Source organism: Temnothorax longispinosus, chromosome 10 (genome assembly GCF_030848805.1).
Source record: "Temnothorax longispinosus isolate EJ_2023e chromosome 10, Tlon_JGU_v1, whole genome shotgun sequence".
Taxonomy (NCBI): domain Eukaryota; kingdom Metazoa; phylum Arthropoda; class Insecta; order Hymenoptera; family Formicidae; genus Temnothorax; species Temnothorax longispinosus.
The window spans coordinates 5,381,894-5,402,480 of record NC_092367.1 but is presented as its reverse complement, the minus strand read 5'-3'; the positions used below and the strand labels follow the sequence as shown (position 1 = coordinate 5,402,480).

Genomic DNA, 20,587 nt, shown 5'->3' with positions numbered 1-20,587 from the left:
AAAATTATTTATGTGATCAGCATAACGGCGTCGAGGAATAAAGAGTGTTGCACATATCGATAACTAGAGAGAATAATGCGAGTTTCGTGGACACTGTTTGCAAGGTGATTTACGCGTGGCCGATATACGTTGCGCAGGTAAGAAAATTAATGCAATAGGCGGTTGTCTCTATTTAAATGCACACTCTTATCTATCTAACATTGCGAATGCATCTGTTAATTTCAATGCATTCCGATGTAAGTATTGGATCTCTCCTGATAGTTGTGATGTGCTCGAAGCGCGTGATTCATTTTATACATAATCATTTTCTCGTATTTCAAAAGTGAGAAAAATATTTGAGGATTAGTCGAACCGAGAAATCTCAGACCAAGGAAGATAACAGGAGTCACTTCACTTATATCGGGATAAAAATTTCTTCATTTACCGAACAAAGGGTGTGCGCGATTTTCAGAGCGACGTGTTAAGTCGGCAATAATTGGTTACCTAATTAACGAATTAATTATCTGTGAAAAGGGAAAGAGAGATAGTACTCGTTGCTCGTGGGACGTTGGTAATAGGAGACTGAGCTCACACCCGCGCATTGAGTCAATATTTGACCCGTGGGATCCACGACCGTTGTCGAACATCGTCGAGCCGCGATGACGAAAGAATATTTATGAAAATGTGCGTTCTTGTTCAAACAAGAACACACGTGCGCACGTAAACGCTTGCGTATACAATGTGTTATTGCACGGAGGAACGCAAGAGATATCCAACGAAAGTAGTCGCTTCGGATTCTCCGACGCCGATGGACGTGTGATTCCGCGTGAGATTTGAGAAGAGTTAAGTTTCAGAATTAAAAAATCACAATTGTCGAAGCTTCCTAACTCTCTAACAAGTTTCCTTATTTTTACAATCGTTAACTTATATCTGTTCCTCGTCATCGAGAACAAATTTGATATCGAATTAGAAAAAAAAACAAGGAATTAAATATCTCTAATATTTTTTTCAGAAATTTAAATATAAATATCGCCTCGTTTATAATTCTGTCTGTAGAGCGCGGATCGAAAGGACTTATTCTGTTTGCTTTGAATCTCAAGGGAAAAAGAGAAATTAAATTTCTCTGTTACTAGAAAATTAATAATCTTTATTACTTTCTTATCTTCCTCTCTCATTAAATTCACAAAACACCGCTATATGTATTCTCAAATCGCATGCATACTGCATACCGTCTGCGTCCTGCAATGTCGTCGGAATGTTCAGTGTTCGATTGCATCCCATAAAAGAGGTGATGCTAATTAATCCTAATTAACACCTCCGAGTCTAGCGCCGGCTAAAACTAGCCAGATGGAGAATGAGGAGAGTTTTATCACCTCCGATCGGCGCTAATCAACGTAAGTGCGGTCGGTCTTTCAGTCAGTCTGTTATCTTCGATCCTCGCAGGTGCACATTGCATATTCGAATTGTTCTCTATCGTTTACGTGCGTTTGGTTCCGCCATTTATTTACAGTGCTCAAGTGTGATTAATGGCCCGACGAGGGTACACCTCCCAAGCCTCGTCATCCGCTTATCATAACAACTCGCGTTGGGAACTAGGGCAACGAATTAATGTTCCCGCTAAGTAACGTGTTTTTTTTTTTTTTTTTTACTTTATTCTCTTAAGTTTTTAACTTGAGTTTTGAAAACTTGCGTTCTACGAAAATCGTGCTTCTTTTAATATCTTGTGAAGTAAAGCATATACAAGAAGAAAGCAAATTTATTCTTGAGATAATTCATATGTTACCCAGTTTGCAAGTCTCGTCTTCAAGCCAGTTCTAGTGATATTAATTTTAACGTTTTTAGCTATGTTTAACTAATTTTACGTTTTTTCCAGATTCGTAATATCAGCTGTAATAAAATGTGGACAGTGTTGAATAATTCAGTCAATTATCGATAAGCGTTAATTAGCATAGTATATGGGACTGATGGATGATCTTTAGTCTGGCAGTGAAGGTACTACTGGGTACTACTGCGAAAGCAAAATACAGAAGGTACTACTATACAATAGATTTACATTTATTATATCAGTATCAAATTTTTGTATGATAAGGGCTTTTTGATCTACCGCGATATCGGAAGAAAGTGAAGAATATCGTTAACAGACACAACACTGATCTGAAGACGATATATTAATTTCGGAGTTGCGGAGTTTAACACACGAGACGTTATATAATGTTTTTCACGTTATTTGCAACGCTAATATCGCGGAATCTACAATGAAAACACTGCTGCGTCAATGATGGAAAACTGGACGCGCGAAGTTCCAGGCGTGCGCACGATGGAGGTAGATGAAATTGAGAGGCCCTAATCCGCTGAAAATAGATCTGTCGAACATGGAGATAGCTTCCCCAAAATATTTATGCCGTTCTCAAGTTATTTTGCGTGTTTTACAAGATTCCTACGTGAATCTTTGCGTCATGTGTTTTCTGTCTGCGCGCACTGACGAATCGCGATCGTTACGTTCCGGTTTCTTGACGAGCTCGAAGCTCAATTAAATAAACTCGATTAAATAAAGTTGAACACGAAAGCAGGAATCAAAATTAGCAATCGTTGAGTCGGTCTAAAATTATATGATTATAATATAATAATAATAATTTTAATTTAAAAATCTATAATTTATTTTTTGGATATATATAATTCGTCGATCGTAATATTTTCATCGATGATGGTCGTGTCTTTTTTATCACTCCATGCGATTATTAATTGCTAGCTAACAAAATTAATTGTCTTCTTCCGTGGTAGAAGTATGCATCATTATCCTCCATGTTTTGGAATAAAAATTCATTCTAATTTGGGATTAGGATGATGTAAGAAAAAATGACGTTTTTAACTCTGATAGATCCATAAATCTGTAAATAAAAAAACCGGACGAAGATCAGGCTCGTAAAAATTTATTTTCTCAATCTTCCAGGTAAACTCATCCCACACGTCATATACAAAGCTATAATCACATTAAAATATGAATAGAGGAAGAATTTCTTTTCATGGAGGTGAATAAGATGGATGCTGTGCCAAGTTGCTTCTTCTGACTATCAACAACATTTTTCAACGACGAGCAAGTGGACGGAGAATTCTTTCCTATTGACAATCTGGAGGCCCGAATTAAGGAGCAACTATGAATTCGAAGCAAGCGGAAACGTGGCTGGCGATATTGTACACCGCATCCATGGTGTTCTCCGTCACGTCTGTCGTATCGCTGGTGGTCACATGGCAGAATTGGCTATTGACGCTAGACGGTTGCATCGATGTCAATTGCGGCTGCATACTCTACGGCATCAATACATTTCGCACGTTCCTCGGCGGCGACGAGAAGCTGTGCCACTTCGCCGCGTACGGTCTCGTACCGGTCATCGTGATCACCCTGTGTCTAAGCGCCTATCACGGATACAGGTGTTGCATACATAAAAATCTGGATGATCCTAAGCGAATTAACCGCGGACGAGTGTACGATGACGACAGGTGCTTATCCCTCTCATTTGTCATCTATGCAAATTTCTATAAAAATTGATTCGCTCGAAGTGATGATTAAGAAATCCTGTTCAGATTCAGATAAAGTAAAAAAAAGCAAACATTTATTTTTCTCTTAAAATACGAGACTGAAGGCTAAATTTTAATTAAAGTAGAATCTTGTTAAAATATATCACGTTATCTCGAAATTAAAAAAAAACTTGGTTCGGAGAGGGAACAGAGTAAAACTTTAAGTCACATATGTATCACTTCTCGTTTTTAATTCACAATTATACGTGTATGTTTCTTTAATTAAATTGTTTTAATAGAAGAAACCTTAACGGACACGTCGTAGTGGTTATAAAAAAAAGAGTTGCCTTTAAATGGTGGATGCCTATCGGTTTCCTCGCAGCGTTCGTCTGCTGCCTGTCGCTCGCCCATGCGGTCGTGATAACTGACGGCTACTACAAAACTTGCGAACAATACAGACGAAATCTCATTCAACTCTTGGGTTCAGGAGGCCGGGAAATTCAAGTAAGATGAGCATCTTACTTTTCCTCCAATGTTAAATAATTTTAACGGCTGGTATATTTAAAACAAAAAAAATGCAATTTTTGAAGATTAGGACTATTTATCTACTGTAATTTGTATTTTGTTGTATAGGCAATCCATAACAGGCTTCCGTGCGGTGCGATTTTCGATTTCATGGATTATGTTCAGCCAGATAGGAATCACTGGAGTCGCAGCGAGATGAATACCGCGATCGCGCTTCAGCTCGCGATATGCACGAGCTGGTTCAATTTCTTCGCTTGGCTGACCGCGTGCTCGATAAACTTCATCATGGCGAGGAAGAGGCAGCGCAATTTAGGAGAAAAACTCTGCTGTTGCTGATTCCGAGTGACATCCTCGGTAAAATGAGCCGAACGCGACAAACTTGACAGTATTTTTGTGAGAAACGTAATAGAGATTTCTCTTTAAAGAAATGTGACAGGACGCGGGCGTATATGATTAATGCTCGTGTTAATAGCATACATTTTATTTATGTATTTTATACAGAGATAGTGTCTTCAATAATTATTTTCCTCGTATGTCAAAAAATTAAAGACTCATCCGCTCTGCCGTGGAAAATAATCGCGTCCCTCTCATATATATTCTATGTAATCGCATTCTCTTTATACATTTTTACACAATTTTCATGACTATATTATACATAACATTGTGTACACATTGGAACAATATTTTTGATCATCCTAAGAGTAAAAGTCCTGTTAAACTTAGCATAAACGAGGGAGAATGCATGATCTCTTTTATACCGTACACCTTTTCCGAAACACAATAATTACGTTATTAGTTACTCATGATAGATGGTAAAGGAAAATACTGTAACACACCTGTTAGTGCAGGCAGTGAAATTCAAGTATTAACTAGTCAAGTATCCGTAAAACTTTCCAACACACACGATTAGGACATTTACTTTATCTCCTGCGCATGTACACACGAGAAAACACGTAGAGAAAAGAACCTACAAACCAACGATATAATAAATAACAATATATGAAAATTTAAAGGAGGAATGTATCGTATCTACACTACGCACGTAGACTCGTAAGAATTTATATGTATAATCAAATAATATTCTTCTTAGGATGTTAAATTAAAAATGCTCTCGGCTTTCTTAGCACCCTAGTTCGTTCTATTTTATACACGGTGCACAGAATGATGGAGTATATTATTTTAAGGCTTGGAATAACAACGAGGTTCTCCCGTATGTTCAACAAACACACTCAAAATTATACTTCTCGCCGAATTCGTCGCGTTTCTCATATCGGTTCGCCGGAAATTTAACGTTTAATTTTCTATATGCATAGATCACTCTGACTTCTGTGATGGCGGCATTAAAAATCGCTTTTAACTTCCTATAGATTAGATCTCACCGTTACGTGATAGGAACTAAACAGAAGAAACAATTTCTCAGATACACTATCCCTTACATATACAAATACAATTGACTCTGTTTATCTTATAATACTATCAGCTTTTATGCTACAAAACAGCAAAGACTTTGCAAGCTTGAACGCTACTCGATAAAGGAAGGCACCTAATTATATAAACTAATATCTACAAATTATGTTACATCTTTATATATATGTATATGCGTGTGCATAAAAACACGTAGATTATAAACATTGTTTTTTTTTTTAATAATATTGTCACATCTTTTTACACTGAATTAGATCCTGTCTGTTGATTAAAAAGGCGCAGTATATTAGCAGTATATAAAATTTGATTAAAATAATTTCCAAAGTTATGTAAAACGTATTAAAATTCAGTTGTTGAAATCGAATAATTTAACAAATACAAATGCTCTCTCAATGTGAGATAAAAATTAATATTAATATTCCTACTAGTACTGATACACTAAGTACTAGTATCACGTCTACTTTTCATACATTTTATTTAACAGTCTCGATCGTGATGACAATCGCGATTATTAGTGTTCGTTTTTGAATAATGTGTCGATGAACCGTGACGTTGTCGGATTATAAGCGATTACTTAAAAAGAGACATAGCCATTTTACACAATGTATATGTTAATCGAGACTGTTAAACAATAAGTCAGTCTTACACGATAAGGCCAATTCTTTAGGCGAGCCTGTGTTTGCTTCTTTACGATAAATATTACAAATCACTTCAATGCTATTATCTGCGCCTTTGTAACACTGATTTCTGTAAATGATCCATTATGTTAATTCTTCGTAAGGAATACTCTGTTATAATCTCTTCCCCGTGAGACCATAAATATACGATAAAAATTTCTCCTCCTTTCATCAACGTTAGACTTTGCGACGAATTGCGTTGACAGATACATATATGTATATAGTGTACAGTGTATGTATATATGTATATAGTGTACACACATATATAATACAGATTAACTTTCTTAGAAAAATTGCTTTGTATGAACTAGTAGATTGTACTAGTAGAAATCTACAAATTTTTAAAGTACAAACGTAGTGAAAAGACTTAGCTGCAAAAATAGATGCACGAGCTTTCTTTACCTACTTTTATTTCATTTTTGGTATCGAGCTGCCAAGTTCCACAACCTGGTTTTATGTTAAAACGTAAGTTGGGAAGTGTCTGTGTCTCTCCCTTTCTCTCTTTCTTTCTTTCTTCCTTTCAACATTTCAAAAATCAACAGTTTTCTTTAATATAATGTCTTTTTTCCCATCAATTTCTTATGGCTATCTGTCTTGTTTGTGTAAATCTTCTAAAAATGCAAAAAAGTAATTAAAAAGTGGTAGTATATGAATTAATACTTTCCGACATTAGTGTAAATCACGTTTTATACAATCCCATCCACACGTTTGTCAGTTAGGCATGTGTATGTATAAATATATCTGCTCATGCTGTATGCCTTCTGATATAAACATGCGCAGCTACTTGCTGCTATCACATCACATTGTAGACGTTTGTGAAAAAAAAAAACGCACAAGCGCCAAAAAGACGTTGATCGTGTTCCACATAATTTAGTTTAATCAATTCAAGGACAATTTAAGCGTTTAAAAAAACGGCTTCTAATAAATATTGTAGCATTAGATATTTGGTCTAATCGTAGAGCAGAAAGCGTTAGAATATTGATTTTTGTAATCCTCCATAAGAGATCTAAATAAATTACATTCCTCTGTCTTATATCTTTTCACAAACGCGCATTCCGAAAACAAGTGAAACAGGCATAACTTTTATTCACTCGGAATTTCACTCTGACGTATTTGCGCGTCCGAAAAGCTCTTAAACGCAAAGGTCTTCTGTGTATATGTACAACCTGTATATTGATTTTCTAATTGGAGATTTATTATGTGTGTCATTTTTACTGAGATTTTTTAAAGAGTTAATTAATCTCTTGCTAACGCTATAGTGTGTATGTATGTATGTGTGTGTCGGTGTGTGTGCACGCATTCACAATATACACATAATAAAACTCTAATCAATTAAATTAAATTTTGCGGTGTTTACCGGTGTTTATCGGTATCTCTACGATATACACAACGAATCAATCAACTATATCATATCGATGCTCTATTTGTTCCTGCGTCGCTAACAAACGGCATTGTTGTCGACTAGCTGCTAACGGGAACCATCTCATTTCAGGTGAACGGATTGCTCCGCCTCTTCAACGATCCGAATCGCTTCTCCGACGCCTCGCGGATCACCTCGAAGGGCGCTACCTTCGCCCGTCCCGCCTGCTTCTCCTCGTTCTCATCGCTGGGGAAATCCTCGAAGCTCATGTTGCTGAAACCGGCGGTCGCGGCCGTGCTCTTCTTACCCTTGGGCGTTTTCTTGTGGCTCACCGACTTGGTCTTGTGGGACGCCTTGTACGTCGGCAACACGTCGACGGCGTCACCGTGGTTCTCGTTGATCAGGTGATACTTGGACTTGTCCGCCTTGGATTTATCTTTCTTGTTGTGCTTCGGCGTGTCGTCGTCCGCGACGACCAGCGGCTCGGGCGACATGGGCGATATCATGTCGGACGTGATGTCCACCTTGGAGACGCTGTTGACCGCGTGCACGGTGATCCTGGCGGTATGCGTGGTCGTTTGAATCGCGTAGACGGACGGTGGTTGCGGCTGCGACGGCGGTGTGGGTGTCAAGTGAACGACGCTGTTCTTTGGGGACTGCACGACGCCGCTGACCGGCAACACCGTCGTTAACGCGACGTTGTCCACGTAGCTCGGCGACTGCGATTGTGACAGCGACAGCGACTGCGACAGCGACAGGGACGTTGGACGTTGCTGCTGTTGTTGTTGCTGCTGCTCGTTGAGCTTCAGCGAGGCGAACTCCTCGAACGGGATCGACCCGAAGAGGTCCTTGGACGGTTCCGCGCTGACCGTTGGCTCGGAGTTCACCGTCACCATGCCGTACTTGGACGTGCACGCGATCGTGCTCGAGTGACTAGCGTAATAATTGTCTGGTACCGCGTTGTGGGACTGCAGCGGAGCGCAGTTAGCGTAATCGATGTACGAGCAAGGGCCCACCGGGCTCAGGAGCGACACGGGCTGAGTCGACGTGGGATCGACGCTCGTGAAATTAGCCTGGGCGCTGTTGAAGGGATTGGTGAACCCGCTGGGGCTGAACGGGGAAGAGCCGAAAAGGTCCCTCTCGGTGTTCTCTTCCTCCTCGGCAATGCTGACGTGAGGGCTGCTCTTGATCGGCGACGACGCTTGGACCGGTTGATGGAACGACGCCGGTTCCTCGAAGATGGTCTTGCTGTTCGCGATTACAATGCTCTTGGGATATTTGCAGGGCAACGGGGCGGGCTTGACTGGCGCGGGTGTGGGCTTGCTCTCCGTCACGTCCACGAACACCTCCGTCGGTATCGGCGAGCTCGAGATCGGCGTCACCAGGTTCGAGTTGTGAGGCGAGTTCTTCGCGCTGCCGGCCGGATCGACATTCCTCGGTTCGCTCTCGCGACTGTCGCTGCTCTTCCGCGAGCTGCTGGACCTCGGGAAGGGCGCCAGGGCGAACACGTCGTCCTCCACCTTCCAGATGCCGTTGTTGAGCGATTTGGACTTGGACTTGTCGTTGTCGTTGTCAGACGAGCTGTCGCCGTTGTTGAACAGCAGCGGCTTCGAGCCGTACTGATGCCGCACGAAGGGATCGCCGTGCGACTGCTCCGGCTTAGACTCGGGGTCCAGCTCGTCGTCCAGCAGCAGTGGCTTCTCGCCGTACTGATGGCCGACGATCGGGTCCGCGTCGATCGTCGGCAGCTGTTGCTCCTGCTGCCGATAGTGATGCCTCCTCGGCCTCTTCATCCTGTAGTCGTCCTCGTGCGTCGCCACGGATTCGCATTCCGCGTGATACGCGGAACTACCGCACGTACGCACGCTCTCGGAGATGGTCTCGTCGTGCTTGCCGCGCACTCGGCCCCCGTCCTCGTCGTCCTCGTCGTCGTTCACCTCGCCGTCGTTGCCCTCCTCGTCGTTCATCGCCCGCAGGTCGCTGGCCGAGCCGATCGAGTCGTCCGACTCGTACTCCACGTTCGTCGCTTTATCCGCGTTGCTGTCGTGTTGCTGGGCGGCCACTCGCCTCCTGCGGTTCAGCACGTTCTTCACGCGCCGCCTCTTCGTCTTCTTCGCCCGTTCCTTCGCCTCCTTCGCGCCTTTGTCGCTGTCGCTCGACACCTCGTCGGCGTTGAACGCCAGCTTCTCATACTTGGACCGATCCTCCGCCGGCGCGCGAACGAACGGCGGCGAGACCGGGCTGGATTCTGTGATCAGGGACGCCTCGTCGTCCACGCCACCGCCTTGCTCGACCCCGGAGTTCCACTGCGCCAGCGGCACCTTCGGCCTACCGTTCGTCGGTTTGCCTGCAAAACAGAGGGTCGCGTTACGTTAGTACGATCATCTGGAAGACGTTTCTTTAATCATAAGTATTTTCTGTTAACTTTAGAACTAGACTAGCACTGAAAGTTATCACTGAACCTCCGTTATCACTGTAAAGCGTTACTTACCTATATTCTTTTACTTTGCAAAACATCATCAGAAATATACGACTCGGTCTATGATAGGAAATATCGACCGTTTCACAATTTGAGAAACTTTTTCTTATGCTATGCAGAGTATCCCAAATCTTATAATGAAGAGGCGCAAACTGCAAATTCGCCGGGAAATTTTCAGCATAGTCTGGGATACTCTGTACATATTTAGAAGATTTTAATACACGCGTTTTAATGGTCCGTATATTAATACGATAAAAAAGCTAAAATTACATATGCATTTGACTCTCAATAAGAAATTATATTAATATTCTCCCTAAGGTCATTTCCTTAATTTACTCAACTCTCTAGTTCTGTTAGTAATTCTGTAGTATTATAAAAAATAATTTCCGTGAACTGTAGTTGTATTACAAATTTTGCTTTCAATACTTTTAGATTATTTGAGACCTCCTGATATAACTGATATGACTGACTTTTATAAAGCATGATATCGTTATCTACAGAAGAAAAAAGAATCAGAAGAAACGGGAAATGTCTGATTAGGTCTGTTGCAGACAGTGCACTTTACTGAGTATGATGTGCATTGATACTTGCAGTTTTACCGTAATGAGCTTCCAGAAAAAGGCAATGTTGTATTCCTCGACGTGGAGAAAGTAGCACAATATACATATTTTAGGACAAGCTATTGTTAGTACCGCCACCAATAGGTCTGGAACAGTCCTAATCAGGTTCAGAGGATTGAGGATGAGTGTTTTGAAAAACGCAGTAATGCTCTGAGTGACAGGTTCGCCTTTAAAGCCACCACGAGAATGCACCCGTATCCCTTGGCGAATTGCATTCAGATCGTTCCCGTGTCTCGCACAAAGGGGCAAAGTATTGCTGCGTTTTCTGCCAGTAGCGTTCAGAAAAAAACAAATACTCCGTATGCTAATTTACATTTTATTGCTGCAACATTATTTGTCTTAATACAGCGAGAAAGGTATTGTCCAGAGATGTTTGTCGGCCCCCTATAGTGCTCTCAATTCGCAAAACGGATTTCTCTCTCTTTTTCACACGAGTCTCGCTATAGACGAAGGAGAAGCGTGCTTGTATTCGATGATGACTGATGTGATAACAAGTTCTTTTTCTTTTTGCATGACATATCAAACTTAATTCACCGTAATTAGGGTTCTCCGAGATAGTACATTGTCAGAGACACTATGGGAGGCAAACAAAGCAGGACAAGATTGATAAAGAAAGATTTTTCGTAAACAAACGATTCGAAACGGAAGAAGGGCTTGTGCCTCCCAAACTCATTAGGTTGTTCCAGACATTGGACAGACAAGAGTACAATTTCTCGTAAGCCTTTCTCTCACAGAGAAACAAGCGCGTTTATCAATTGTCGTCAATTGTCTCCGCCTTGCCGTACCTTGATAGGATTTGTGACACACACGCTCAAGGAAGAATTAACATTACGGCGATTCTGGTAATACTACTAGCGCCAGTGAGAAAAAGATACTCCTAAGTTCGTTGGACTTTTTGCATAAAATTAATTCTCCCCGATATAATTTTTTAAAAAATATATATATATGTCGTTATATATCTGGATTTATTACTCTGCTATGTAGAAACTCTATTAGGAGGTATAACAATTATAACAAGTACGTACAATATTGATTAATACCTATAGCACTTGTTACAATATATAAGATATGTTATTTGATATAGACATTAACGCATTTTGGACAGATACATAGGACGAGTATGCAAAGTACGAAGAGTACACAACACAGACTGTAATTTTTACACTTTTGAAGAAGATAAAATGATGTAATTTGGCGGTCCTGCTTTTTTCAATTATTTCTCTTCCAAGTTACAGATATTATACAATGCTAAATTACATCATCTTATCCTGAAATTTTGTATACAGGCCAAACAGATACAGTTGAAGAAATATTAGTTGTACCAAAAAGAAACCCAAATTAACGAATACCGTGTGAAAGCGGTGTAATTGAGATCCGATGAAAAGAAACGAACAGAGAAGAAAAGGAGAAAAAGAGTCGTGATGAGAGAAATGAGGACGAGGAAGAAGAGCGAGAAATGAAAATAATCGCTAAATATTATTTGCCAGCCACTGTAGTATTACCATCGCGCGAAGCAGATACAATCTTGTGATTTTTTTTTAAATATAATTACCCTTAATGTACGTCTGTATGTATATATTCACGCATAGCGCAGAGAATCGTCATTTTTTCTGTGGGAAGGAAAGGTTCGCGCCGATACTTCCGCGCACAAAAATAAATCTTCGTACTCGACAATATATTCTAAAATAAACGATCTTTCCGAGTCCCATTATCTTTGCGTTAATACGCCACGTTTCGTATTAATCGCGTTGCGTATAATTCTCTTGGAAATACTTGAAACCTATTCTTCCCACGTTCTTCCTCTTTCATATATGCTATATAATACAATCATTATGACACATAATACGTTTGCACGTATATGTATATGAGTAGGACAAAATAGTGTACCTAAATTTTGTATATCACATAATATATAACATAATTTTTCATATATATATATATATTGCATTATTTATATATATGTATGTATGTGTGTGTTTATTTATTTATATTTATATCTATATGCATATGTAATATGTAATTTGTTCCTCCTTTTTATCGATACATTCACTGTTCCGTACGGAAACACTAAAAATAAAAGCTAATTCCGTTTTGTGCACTACATATCATAGGAACATCTATTGTAAAGACAAAATTTGTTTTATCCTATATGTTCATCATATTTTCAACAATATTTAATAATTACACTTTTTATAACATAATCAATATATAGCATATTTTTCGTGTCTAATGTTCGATGTATTATCCTTACGCTGTAACTTACTATTTGAGGTAAGTAGAAGTTAATATGTAATTCACTAGTAATAATCTACCATCCCTTTCTCATTTAATTGAGCATAACTGAGCAGATTTGCATCACAATCTCTTTTCATGTCGTTCATATCGTTTTATCAAAACAGTAACGAAGCGTTTTAACAAGTGTCAACGTAAAAGTAAATATTTTGTGAATTATGAATGCTATTAAGCATAAAAAAAATGATTCAGATAAACAATTATGCATGTATTGCATATGCGTGAAAAATTTTAAATAATTACACGACAATCTTTCGTGAATGATATTATGAGTAGATATACATAAAAATAAAGTTAGATCTATTTCCTTTCGAAAGAATAATTTGTGCATAGATTACACTTTTATCAATGATCTATCCTATTATATTTAAAAGATAAGATTTGTTCAAAATAACGAGAGCGCATATAATGAGTTTTTGAAGTTCATTAGTTAACTAAGGCATTTTTTCATTTCCATTTATACGAATAGCAACTTTAAGCTTAGTAACTTATCACACGTCTTTGGTAGATCAGACGGTAGTAGAAACCCACGATTCTTTTATTTATCTAAATAAACATTCTTAAAAAAAAGACATTAGTTCCTTTTAATTAATGAAGCAGTGCAACAATATGATCAACAATATTATCAATAACTGATTATGTATTATATCACAAATCAAGTTTCACATGTAATACTAATTAAAAATTGAGAGAGGAAACATTTATTTTATACAGTACTTTGAAACGTTACTTCTTGCATTGCGTTACTTCAAAATTCTATTAATGAAAATTAAGAATTATGTACATGGAAGTGCAGAAAAGCGTAACATGCTGATAAATCGTCATTTCAGCATTTATCTACATCTATTGTCCACAAACATTTTGTATAAATACATTGCTATTTATAGATGATCTTATTCAACGATCATTCCAATTGTGAGCAATCGAAATAATTAAATTCAAAGATGAAAAAGAATTGGAAAAAAGAGCAATTATAACAGATATTATTTTCTATAACTGTAGGAATAACACTTTTCTAATTTTAGCTGAATCGTTCTTCATTTCTGTCATTGACCTATATTCTCACATGTGTTATTGTGATTCAAAGGCATATCCATTTTATAATCTCCGTTGAACGTCTCATAATTTTTACTATTTAAAGATTTTGTCAAATATACAAAATTAAGCTAGAAAAGAAAACAAATATTGTAACGTAATTAAAATAAAACTAATTAAGTCTAATTCTGTTACTGAACGGAACTATAATGTTCTAAATTCGTGATCATCAAACATATCTAGCATTTCTGATCTTTTCATATTTATATTCTGTATATAAAGCTAAGGTATGAAATTTTGGAGATAGTGGTGTCTTAGTTGTATAACAAGATTACTTCTAGTACTTTGTTTCTTACAAAGTAATTCGATAATGAATTAAATGTAATAAAGTATTCGAAAAATTAAATGACCGAATTACAATATCTATATTGTAAATTACATCTATAAAACTTTACTTATTCATCGATATATAGAAAATGAATGTCACGTTAGATTAAAATAAAGCTATACATATTCAACAATTTATATATACAATATATATATATAAAGAAATCTCTTCAGAATTTTAAATGAGCATTTTTTTAGAACTTGTCACTTGATAAACTAAGTATCGAATTTTATAAATGCCTTGATATATTTGATATACAACTGAGACTGACCGAAACCGATGAAAGACAATGGTCACAACTACAGCTTAAAACCTGCTACCTCACGTAGCGACGATAGCAAAAGTAAGAAACCAAGTATTAAGACAGCGAGCAAATGGCTTTCAAATCAAGTATAGATTAATAGATTAATGTAGGAACAAGTGGAAGAAAGATGATGAGAAGGACAGAGTGTAAGAGGATTTTATGCATTACCTCCAGCAATAGCAGCAGTCTTTGACCCGATTTTACTCTTCTTCCCTGCTAAGAAAGAATTAAAACGTTAATAGATACTTCAGTCTTGTGATGACATATATACGTTTGTATTAATTTCTCAGACGTAGAACTTTAACGAGAGCTTACTTGGCAGGCTAAAGGGTGCAGATTCAAAGGGATCTTCCGGTAACTCTGTATACGTCATAACAAGGCTTTCGCGACTTTTCACCCCACTGATACTGGTATTGCTCCCTCTTCTTATTTTGTCAAATTCAGCACCGAAGATATGATCTTCCGTTAACTGATTAAAAGGTTGTACATCCTCAAACGGATTCCATGCCGCCACATCCGCACTCAACGATCTCCCTTCTGATCCCATTAGGCTTGAAAGTTCGCCCTGATAAAAATGTAGGCAAGTTTTTAAGTATTAATTGTTCCCAAGCGACACTCAATATTTTAGTAGTTACTTGAAGATGAGGGAGTATTACTAATGATAGAGTGCAGTGCATAAAATATAATAATATATAAATATATATATAAACGAGATTCTAAATATAAGAATAAAATCAAATTTCACATCTCTTGTAATTTACTTTATTTTATCCAAAGAAATTTTCATTTTACCTGTATTACGAATAATTTTTCTATAAAAAAAAACTTCGTTATCTTTTCGCGTATAATACTAGACACAATTTTAAACTATAGAAAATAGAGAAGTCAAAACAGAAGTCTGTCTCAATAATATAAATATGATTCGTATTTTGTAGGTAACCAATACCGTTCAACAAAAATAAACATAAAATTGTGCGCTTTATGTACTTACAACACGTACATGCGAGGCACTAGTTGCTATACAAGGCCTTGTATCACTTGAAAGTTCCGGTGGTGTAGTCGTATCATTGGAACGTGGCTTGACCGAAGCCTCATATGGCGCCAAGAATTGAGTGGTTTCAGTTGCGAATGCTCTGTAAACATCGAAATATAGTCACTATAATATAAATAACTGTGTCTTGACGCAAAAGAAGATTCTGATCTCTTAAATCTTTCGTACACGTCGGCGCTAATTTAAAAGAAATTTGTCGAACATTCAAGTCTCGTAAGTATCGACTTTTCGTATCGAATTTTCGTAAAAAACCTGCGAATACAATGTAAAGAGAAGAAATAAATTTAAATAGGTCTTACTTGTTAAAAGCGCTCGTGTCACTGACGTTTCTCCTGTGACGCGAGGACGACAATGTCGGACTGTCAGGCGGAGATATGCTCGAACTTATATTCTGACTCAAACTTTCTGTCTTATTAACCGGCTTCGGCAAAGCCGGCGGCGTCACCGTCGGTGGAGTCGCCTTGTTAGGCCCCGTCGAAATGGACAATTTCGACGGTAATGAGGTGACTGGCGGATATTTGGATGACGATGGATAACTAGGGTTGGACAGTTTCGGAAGAATCTTGCCGGGCTTAGGTGCAACGGGAGGTGGTATCTTGGCGGGCGGCGGCATCGCTCTCGTGTCGTCTTTGAACGGATCCGGATACCCTGGAAAAGCAGCAATGTGATAAAAAGATCACTCTCGATCATTCTTGCTTTTACTCCGTGGAACTTAAGCGTGCCATTATTTAGGATTACCTGACGGCGGAAATAGAGCCTCCAAATTCTTCTCGTTTACGTTCGTTGTAGCTCTCGGTGCCTCGTGCTGCCTCGAATCGAAGTAAAACGCATTTTTATCTTGAACGGTAACGGGTGACTGCTGAGTTAGAGGAGAGTGACTGATCATCGGGCTCTGCGATTGACCGTACTGCGACGGTTGTGCTTGCGACTGACCGAAAGGAACACTTTGACTGGGGGTGCAAACATGTGGCGATACCTGACAGAACGAAATGATTACGTTAATCAAGCATTTGTGCCAAAAATATCTAAATGTTTTCGTATATTTCAAGCGGAGTGTGCTCGCGACTTGTTGACCTTACTTGAACGTAAGAGACAGAATTTGCCGGTGTAGTTTGCGTTTGATTTCCTTGGCCCGATATTTGTCCCACGATTTGACCACTCAAACTGATCGGTCCCGTGCTAACGGCTTGCCCCTTCGGTCTTTGTCTCGGCGTCACGGACGTACCCTCGACCGTCGTCGCTATAGGCGTGGGTTTCGGCGTTTTTACAGATGCTGCTCTTTTAATATTCTCGGATTCCATGGGTGGACATGGCAATGATTCTATCGTCGGGGTTGGGACTTTCTGTAAAGATAAGATCGAGAGAACAGTCGTTACGAAACGGCATGTAAGAGACGCATTTCGTATAAATTTGCTAGTATATATGTAAAAATATTATAATCTACGTACATGTAAATTTTGCACAGGACATTCTTTGCCTTGAATTTGAAAAGCAACTGCGGAAACTTGATAAATATCAGGGCGTATGTCAGGATCTGGCTCAAGCATGTACCGAATTAAACAATGGAGAGCTTTACTATATCTATAACATAAAAATATTTTATGTACACATCTAATCTACTTAACTACTTAACACACATATATAAGGCTAAATCATATTGTTCTTCTATCATTTTATTCGTTCGTTAAATAGCTAAAGATTCGGGCAATTTGTATCGGCTACGTGACTTTTCACATACCTCGAATTATCCGGTATAGTGAAATTCCCAGATTGTATAGCAAGCGTGCTCTCGCCAAACGGTAGTGTAAAAAAGCAGAGTTTATATAACAGACATCCTAAAGCCTGAAAGACAGGATTCTGTGTAAAAAGACTCGCAATGCTGATAAAATTTTTCAATTTTATTTATATATTGCGATCGTACGTGTGTGCGACGTATATAAAAACACGTAAGTGATATACGTTACCCATATATCCGCTTTCGTAGTAATAGGTTTTCCGCAGTACATGTCAACCATTTCAGGTGCTCTGTAGCTTAAAGTGGTATATTTCTTTATCTCCTCCTCAACCACCGCGGCGCCGTGGACATTGGGATTGAGAACTTTTCCCGTCGCGGACCCAAAATCACACAGAACGTAATGACCGCTGTCAGCGAGCAGTATATTTTCCACCTGTCGCGAGACAATTAAATGTAGATCAAGATATTTCTGACGGCGTTATGTAATGCCCATTAAAGTAGTTCACCTTGAGATCTCTATGAATTATGGGAGTTTGACAATGATGCAATCTTGATACGGCTTCGCAAACGTCACAAAAAATTTGTAGAACTTCTGATTCACTGAAACCTGTTTGCAACCTAGAAATAGGAATAGGAAATTGCTAATGTATGCCATAAATTTTCATATCGTTAGATAAGCAATTGGCAATATTTTGCAATTAAACAGAAGTGTGACATTATATATATGCACATATGTATATACAGATATATAGGAGTAAAATTGTCTTAATATTATAAAAAAGTGTGATAAAGAGAATTATTTCTAACCTGTTATTCATCATTTGGAGAACTTGGGATTTACAGTAAGGCATTAAAAGCAGAAGTTCGTGTATTCCTCCAGTGGTGTGAGTTATGCTACTATCTACATATCCTATGATATTTTTATGACCGCTCAGGTTGCTCTGTAAATAGAAGGAATTCATTCAGTCTTTAATCTATGTAACCAAGATATTACATTTCTGTAAAAAAGGGGCATTAACTTAGCGCCACTAATTATCACTAGCATTTCATTATTCACGAAGATACTTACAGCAATTTGTATTTCCCTCTTGCACACATTGAGATCATGTTCATTGTTGACATACATCCGTTTAAGTGCATATCGTCCACCTGAGGATTTGACCAAAAATACAATCGCAAATCCTCCTGTAAAATAACAATTGCGCTATATGAGGCGAGTGCACAGCAGAAAGGGACAGAGAAAAAAAAGAAATATGCTAATGTTCATCACTTAATTATGTAATCGATATATGTATATTAAAAATTAGATTAAAGAAAGCAAATTAATAATGACTAGAACGAAAAAAAAATGAAAGCTGTAGGATTACTGTGGAACACTTTGCCGCGTTGTAACTTGAACACAGATACAATTACAAGCGTGGCAATAAAAGATATGATATCCGTGTTTCCAGTATTTGAGCTTTATCTCAAAGTAAATTTACTGATTGGACAATCAATTTCTATTTGCCAGCTTCGGATATATCGACACGTAACAATAAAACTTTATCGTCCGATATTCCAGTGCACTGTTTCACAAAAACATTTCTTGAACAAATCCTGAGGCCGCAGCATTAGCTAGCCAAAAAAACGGAGCAACAAAGCTGATGTTCCTTGAGAAATGCGCACTTCACCGTCAACGTATCAACGACTCCTGAGAACTAACGAGCTCAATGATGCCTATCAAAGTATCTCAGGAGATCTCTTCAGCAAATCTCGCAGCATTGACTGTCTGGAAGATGATCGACCGTTCATTCCAGGGTGGCAAAGGACTCCTGGGAGCTACCTAGCTTAACGATGTCCACCAACCACCCACTGTCGGTGCTTATCCATGCTCACGAGGACGACCGGGACGGAGAGGAGAGGAAAAAAGCGGAACCGACCAGGCGGGGCGGAGAGGGCGTTCTAGGTTGCGGTGCAAAATAGAACGGAAAACAGAGAGGGAGGGGGGCGGGATCCACGTCCACCGGAGGCTGAAACAGGAGCACGAGGGCGGGAACGAGAAAAGTATGGTACTTGGGATCGAGAAACGATCCCCCCCCCCCCACCGAGACCGCGTACCTTCCGCCAGGACCTCCTCGACGGTGACCGTGTGGCGGCCCACGACGAACACCTTCCCCAGGTAGCTGTTGGGCTCCTTCGACGTGTTGTCGATCTTGGAGAATAGCTTCTTCATGCTGGCGCGCTACGTCCTCGTCGCCGACGTCGATTTGACATAGGGGACCCCTCGCGCCGCGCTGCGCTCCGCTCCGCCGAGCCCGCCGATCACCGCCCCCGGAACGGCACGGCACGGTACGGTACGATACGGTACGACGGCACGGCGATCTGGCGCGGCGCTCTCTCGCGCGGCTGGACCTCTCCTCCTCCTACTCCTCCTCGGCCACCACTGTCCCCCTCGAGAGAGAGAGGGAGCGAGAAAGAGAGCGCGAAAGAGGGAAAGAGCGAAGGCCCGTTCTCGATTTCTCGCGAACGGCGCACGTCGCCGGGCAACGCGGTCTCCTTCCTCGCGATCGTCAGCAGGTCGGCTCGCACCGGGGCGCACCTCAGCCGAAGGATATCGCCGCGACGGTGGTCATGATAACGGTGGTCGTCTGCGTGTCATACATCAACTCCGCCGCCGCTCCTCGGTCGACATATTCGGGCCGCGGGCCGACTGCGCAGCCGCGCCTCCGCAGCGGCGACGTCGGAAACATATGTGCGCTACTTCCGGCCGAATGTCAAAACGCCGTGGTCCGTTGCTCCGGTTCCTCGCCGCTCGGCGTCGCGCGCCAACCGGCTACCGTGGCGCCGTCGTCCGCGAGATCGGGCCGCGCGCGGAAAGCTCGGATCGCGTCGTACGAGGATCCTTCCCTCTCATCGGCGTCGAGATCGTCGGATAGAGAAGCAAAACGAGGGAACGGGCGTTGAAAAACCCTCGAGACGAGTCCTCGACTCGAAAACGCCGCGTTCCCTTCACCTTCTGGACGGCGTTACGTCACCGCGGGACCACGTGACCGAGCTTCGCACGCTCGTGTTTTGTATCTGCGACGCAGCAGAACGTTCACCTTTATTCGGAAGCTCCCCCGAGTCCCCGAGACTGCCAAGTATGAATTTTCAGTGTTCCCGCTCTGGATCACTTCTCCACGCCGGCGATAGCGCGCGTCGGGACCGTTAAATTTCCGTTCG

The 20,587-nt window shown here is 40.3% G+C and overlaps 2 protein-coding genes across 9 annotated transcripts; one reads left to right on the top strand and one right to left on the bottom strand.

Moving 5' to 3' along the window:
• Positions 1–5: 5 nt before the first annotated feature.
• LOC139820854 (uncharacterized) lies at positions 6–6,958 on the top strand. Of its 6 annotated transcripts, none has more exons than XM_071791438.1 (5): positions 6–137; positions 1,853–2,009; positions 3,009–3,477; positions 3,795–3,999; positions 4,129–6,958. In XM_071791438.1, exons 3-5 carry the CDS (start codon positions 3,134–3,136, stop codon positions 4,354–4,356), a joined length of 777 nt encoding a protein of 258 aa, XP_071647539.1. In that variant the 5' UTR covers positions 6–137; positions 1,853–2,009; positions 3,009–3,133; the 3' UTR covers positions 4,357–6,958. The 6 variants fall into 6 exon arrangements, with proteins under 6 accessions (XP_071647539.1, XP_071647538.1, XP_071647541.1 ...); XM_071791437.1 differs by having other exon boundaries at positions 2,986–3,477; XM_071791440.1 differs by having other exon boundaries at positions 2,930–3,477; positions 3,798–3,999.
• Positions 4,486–20,224, bottom strand: Nak (Numb-associated kinase). Of its 3 annotated transcripts, none has more exons than XM_071791426.1 (14): positions 19,484–20,224; positions 18,456–18,571; positions 18,194–18,327; positions 17,893–18,004; positions 17,616–17,819; positions 17,390–17,493; positions 17,100–17,232; positions 16,731–16,994; positions 16,390–16,627; positions 15,951–16,299; positions 15,592–15,733; positions 14,916–15,165; positions 14,769–14,816; positions 4,486–9,829 (listed from the first exon to the last, which is right to left on the bottom strand). In XM_071791426.1, exons 1-14 carry the CDS (start codon positions 19,596–19,598, stop codon positions 7,611–7,613), a joined length of 4,428 nt encoding a protein of 1,475 aa, XP_071647527.1. In that variant the 5' UTR covers positions 19,599–20,224; the 3' UTR covers positions 4,486–7,610. The 3 variants fall into 3 exon arrangements, with proteins under 3 accessions (XP_071647527.1, XP_071647528.1, XP_071647529.1); XM_071791427.1 differs by having other exon boundaries at positions 14,769–14,813; XM_071791428.1 differs by having other exon boundaries at positions 15,601–15,733.
• Positions 20,225–20,587: the final 363 nt, after the last annotated feature.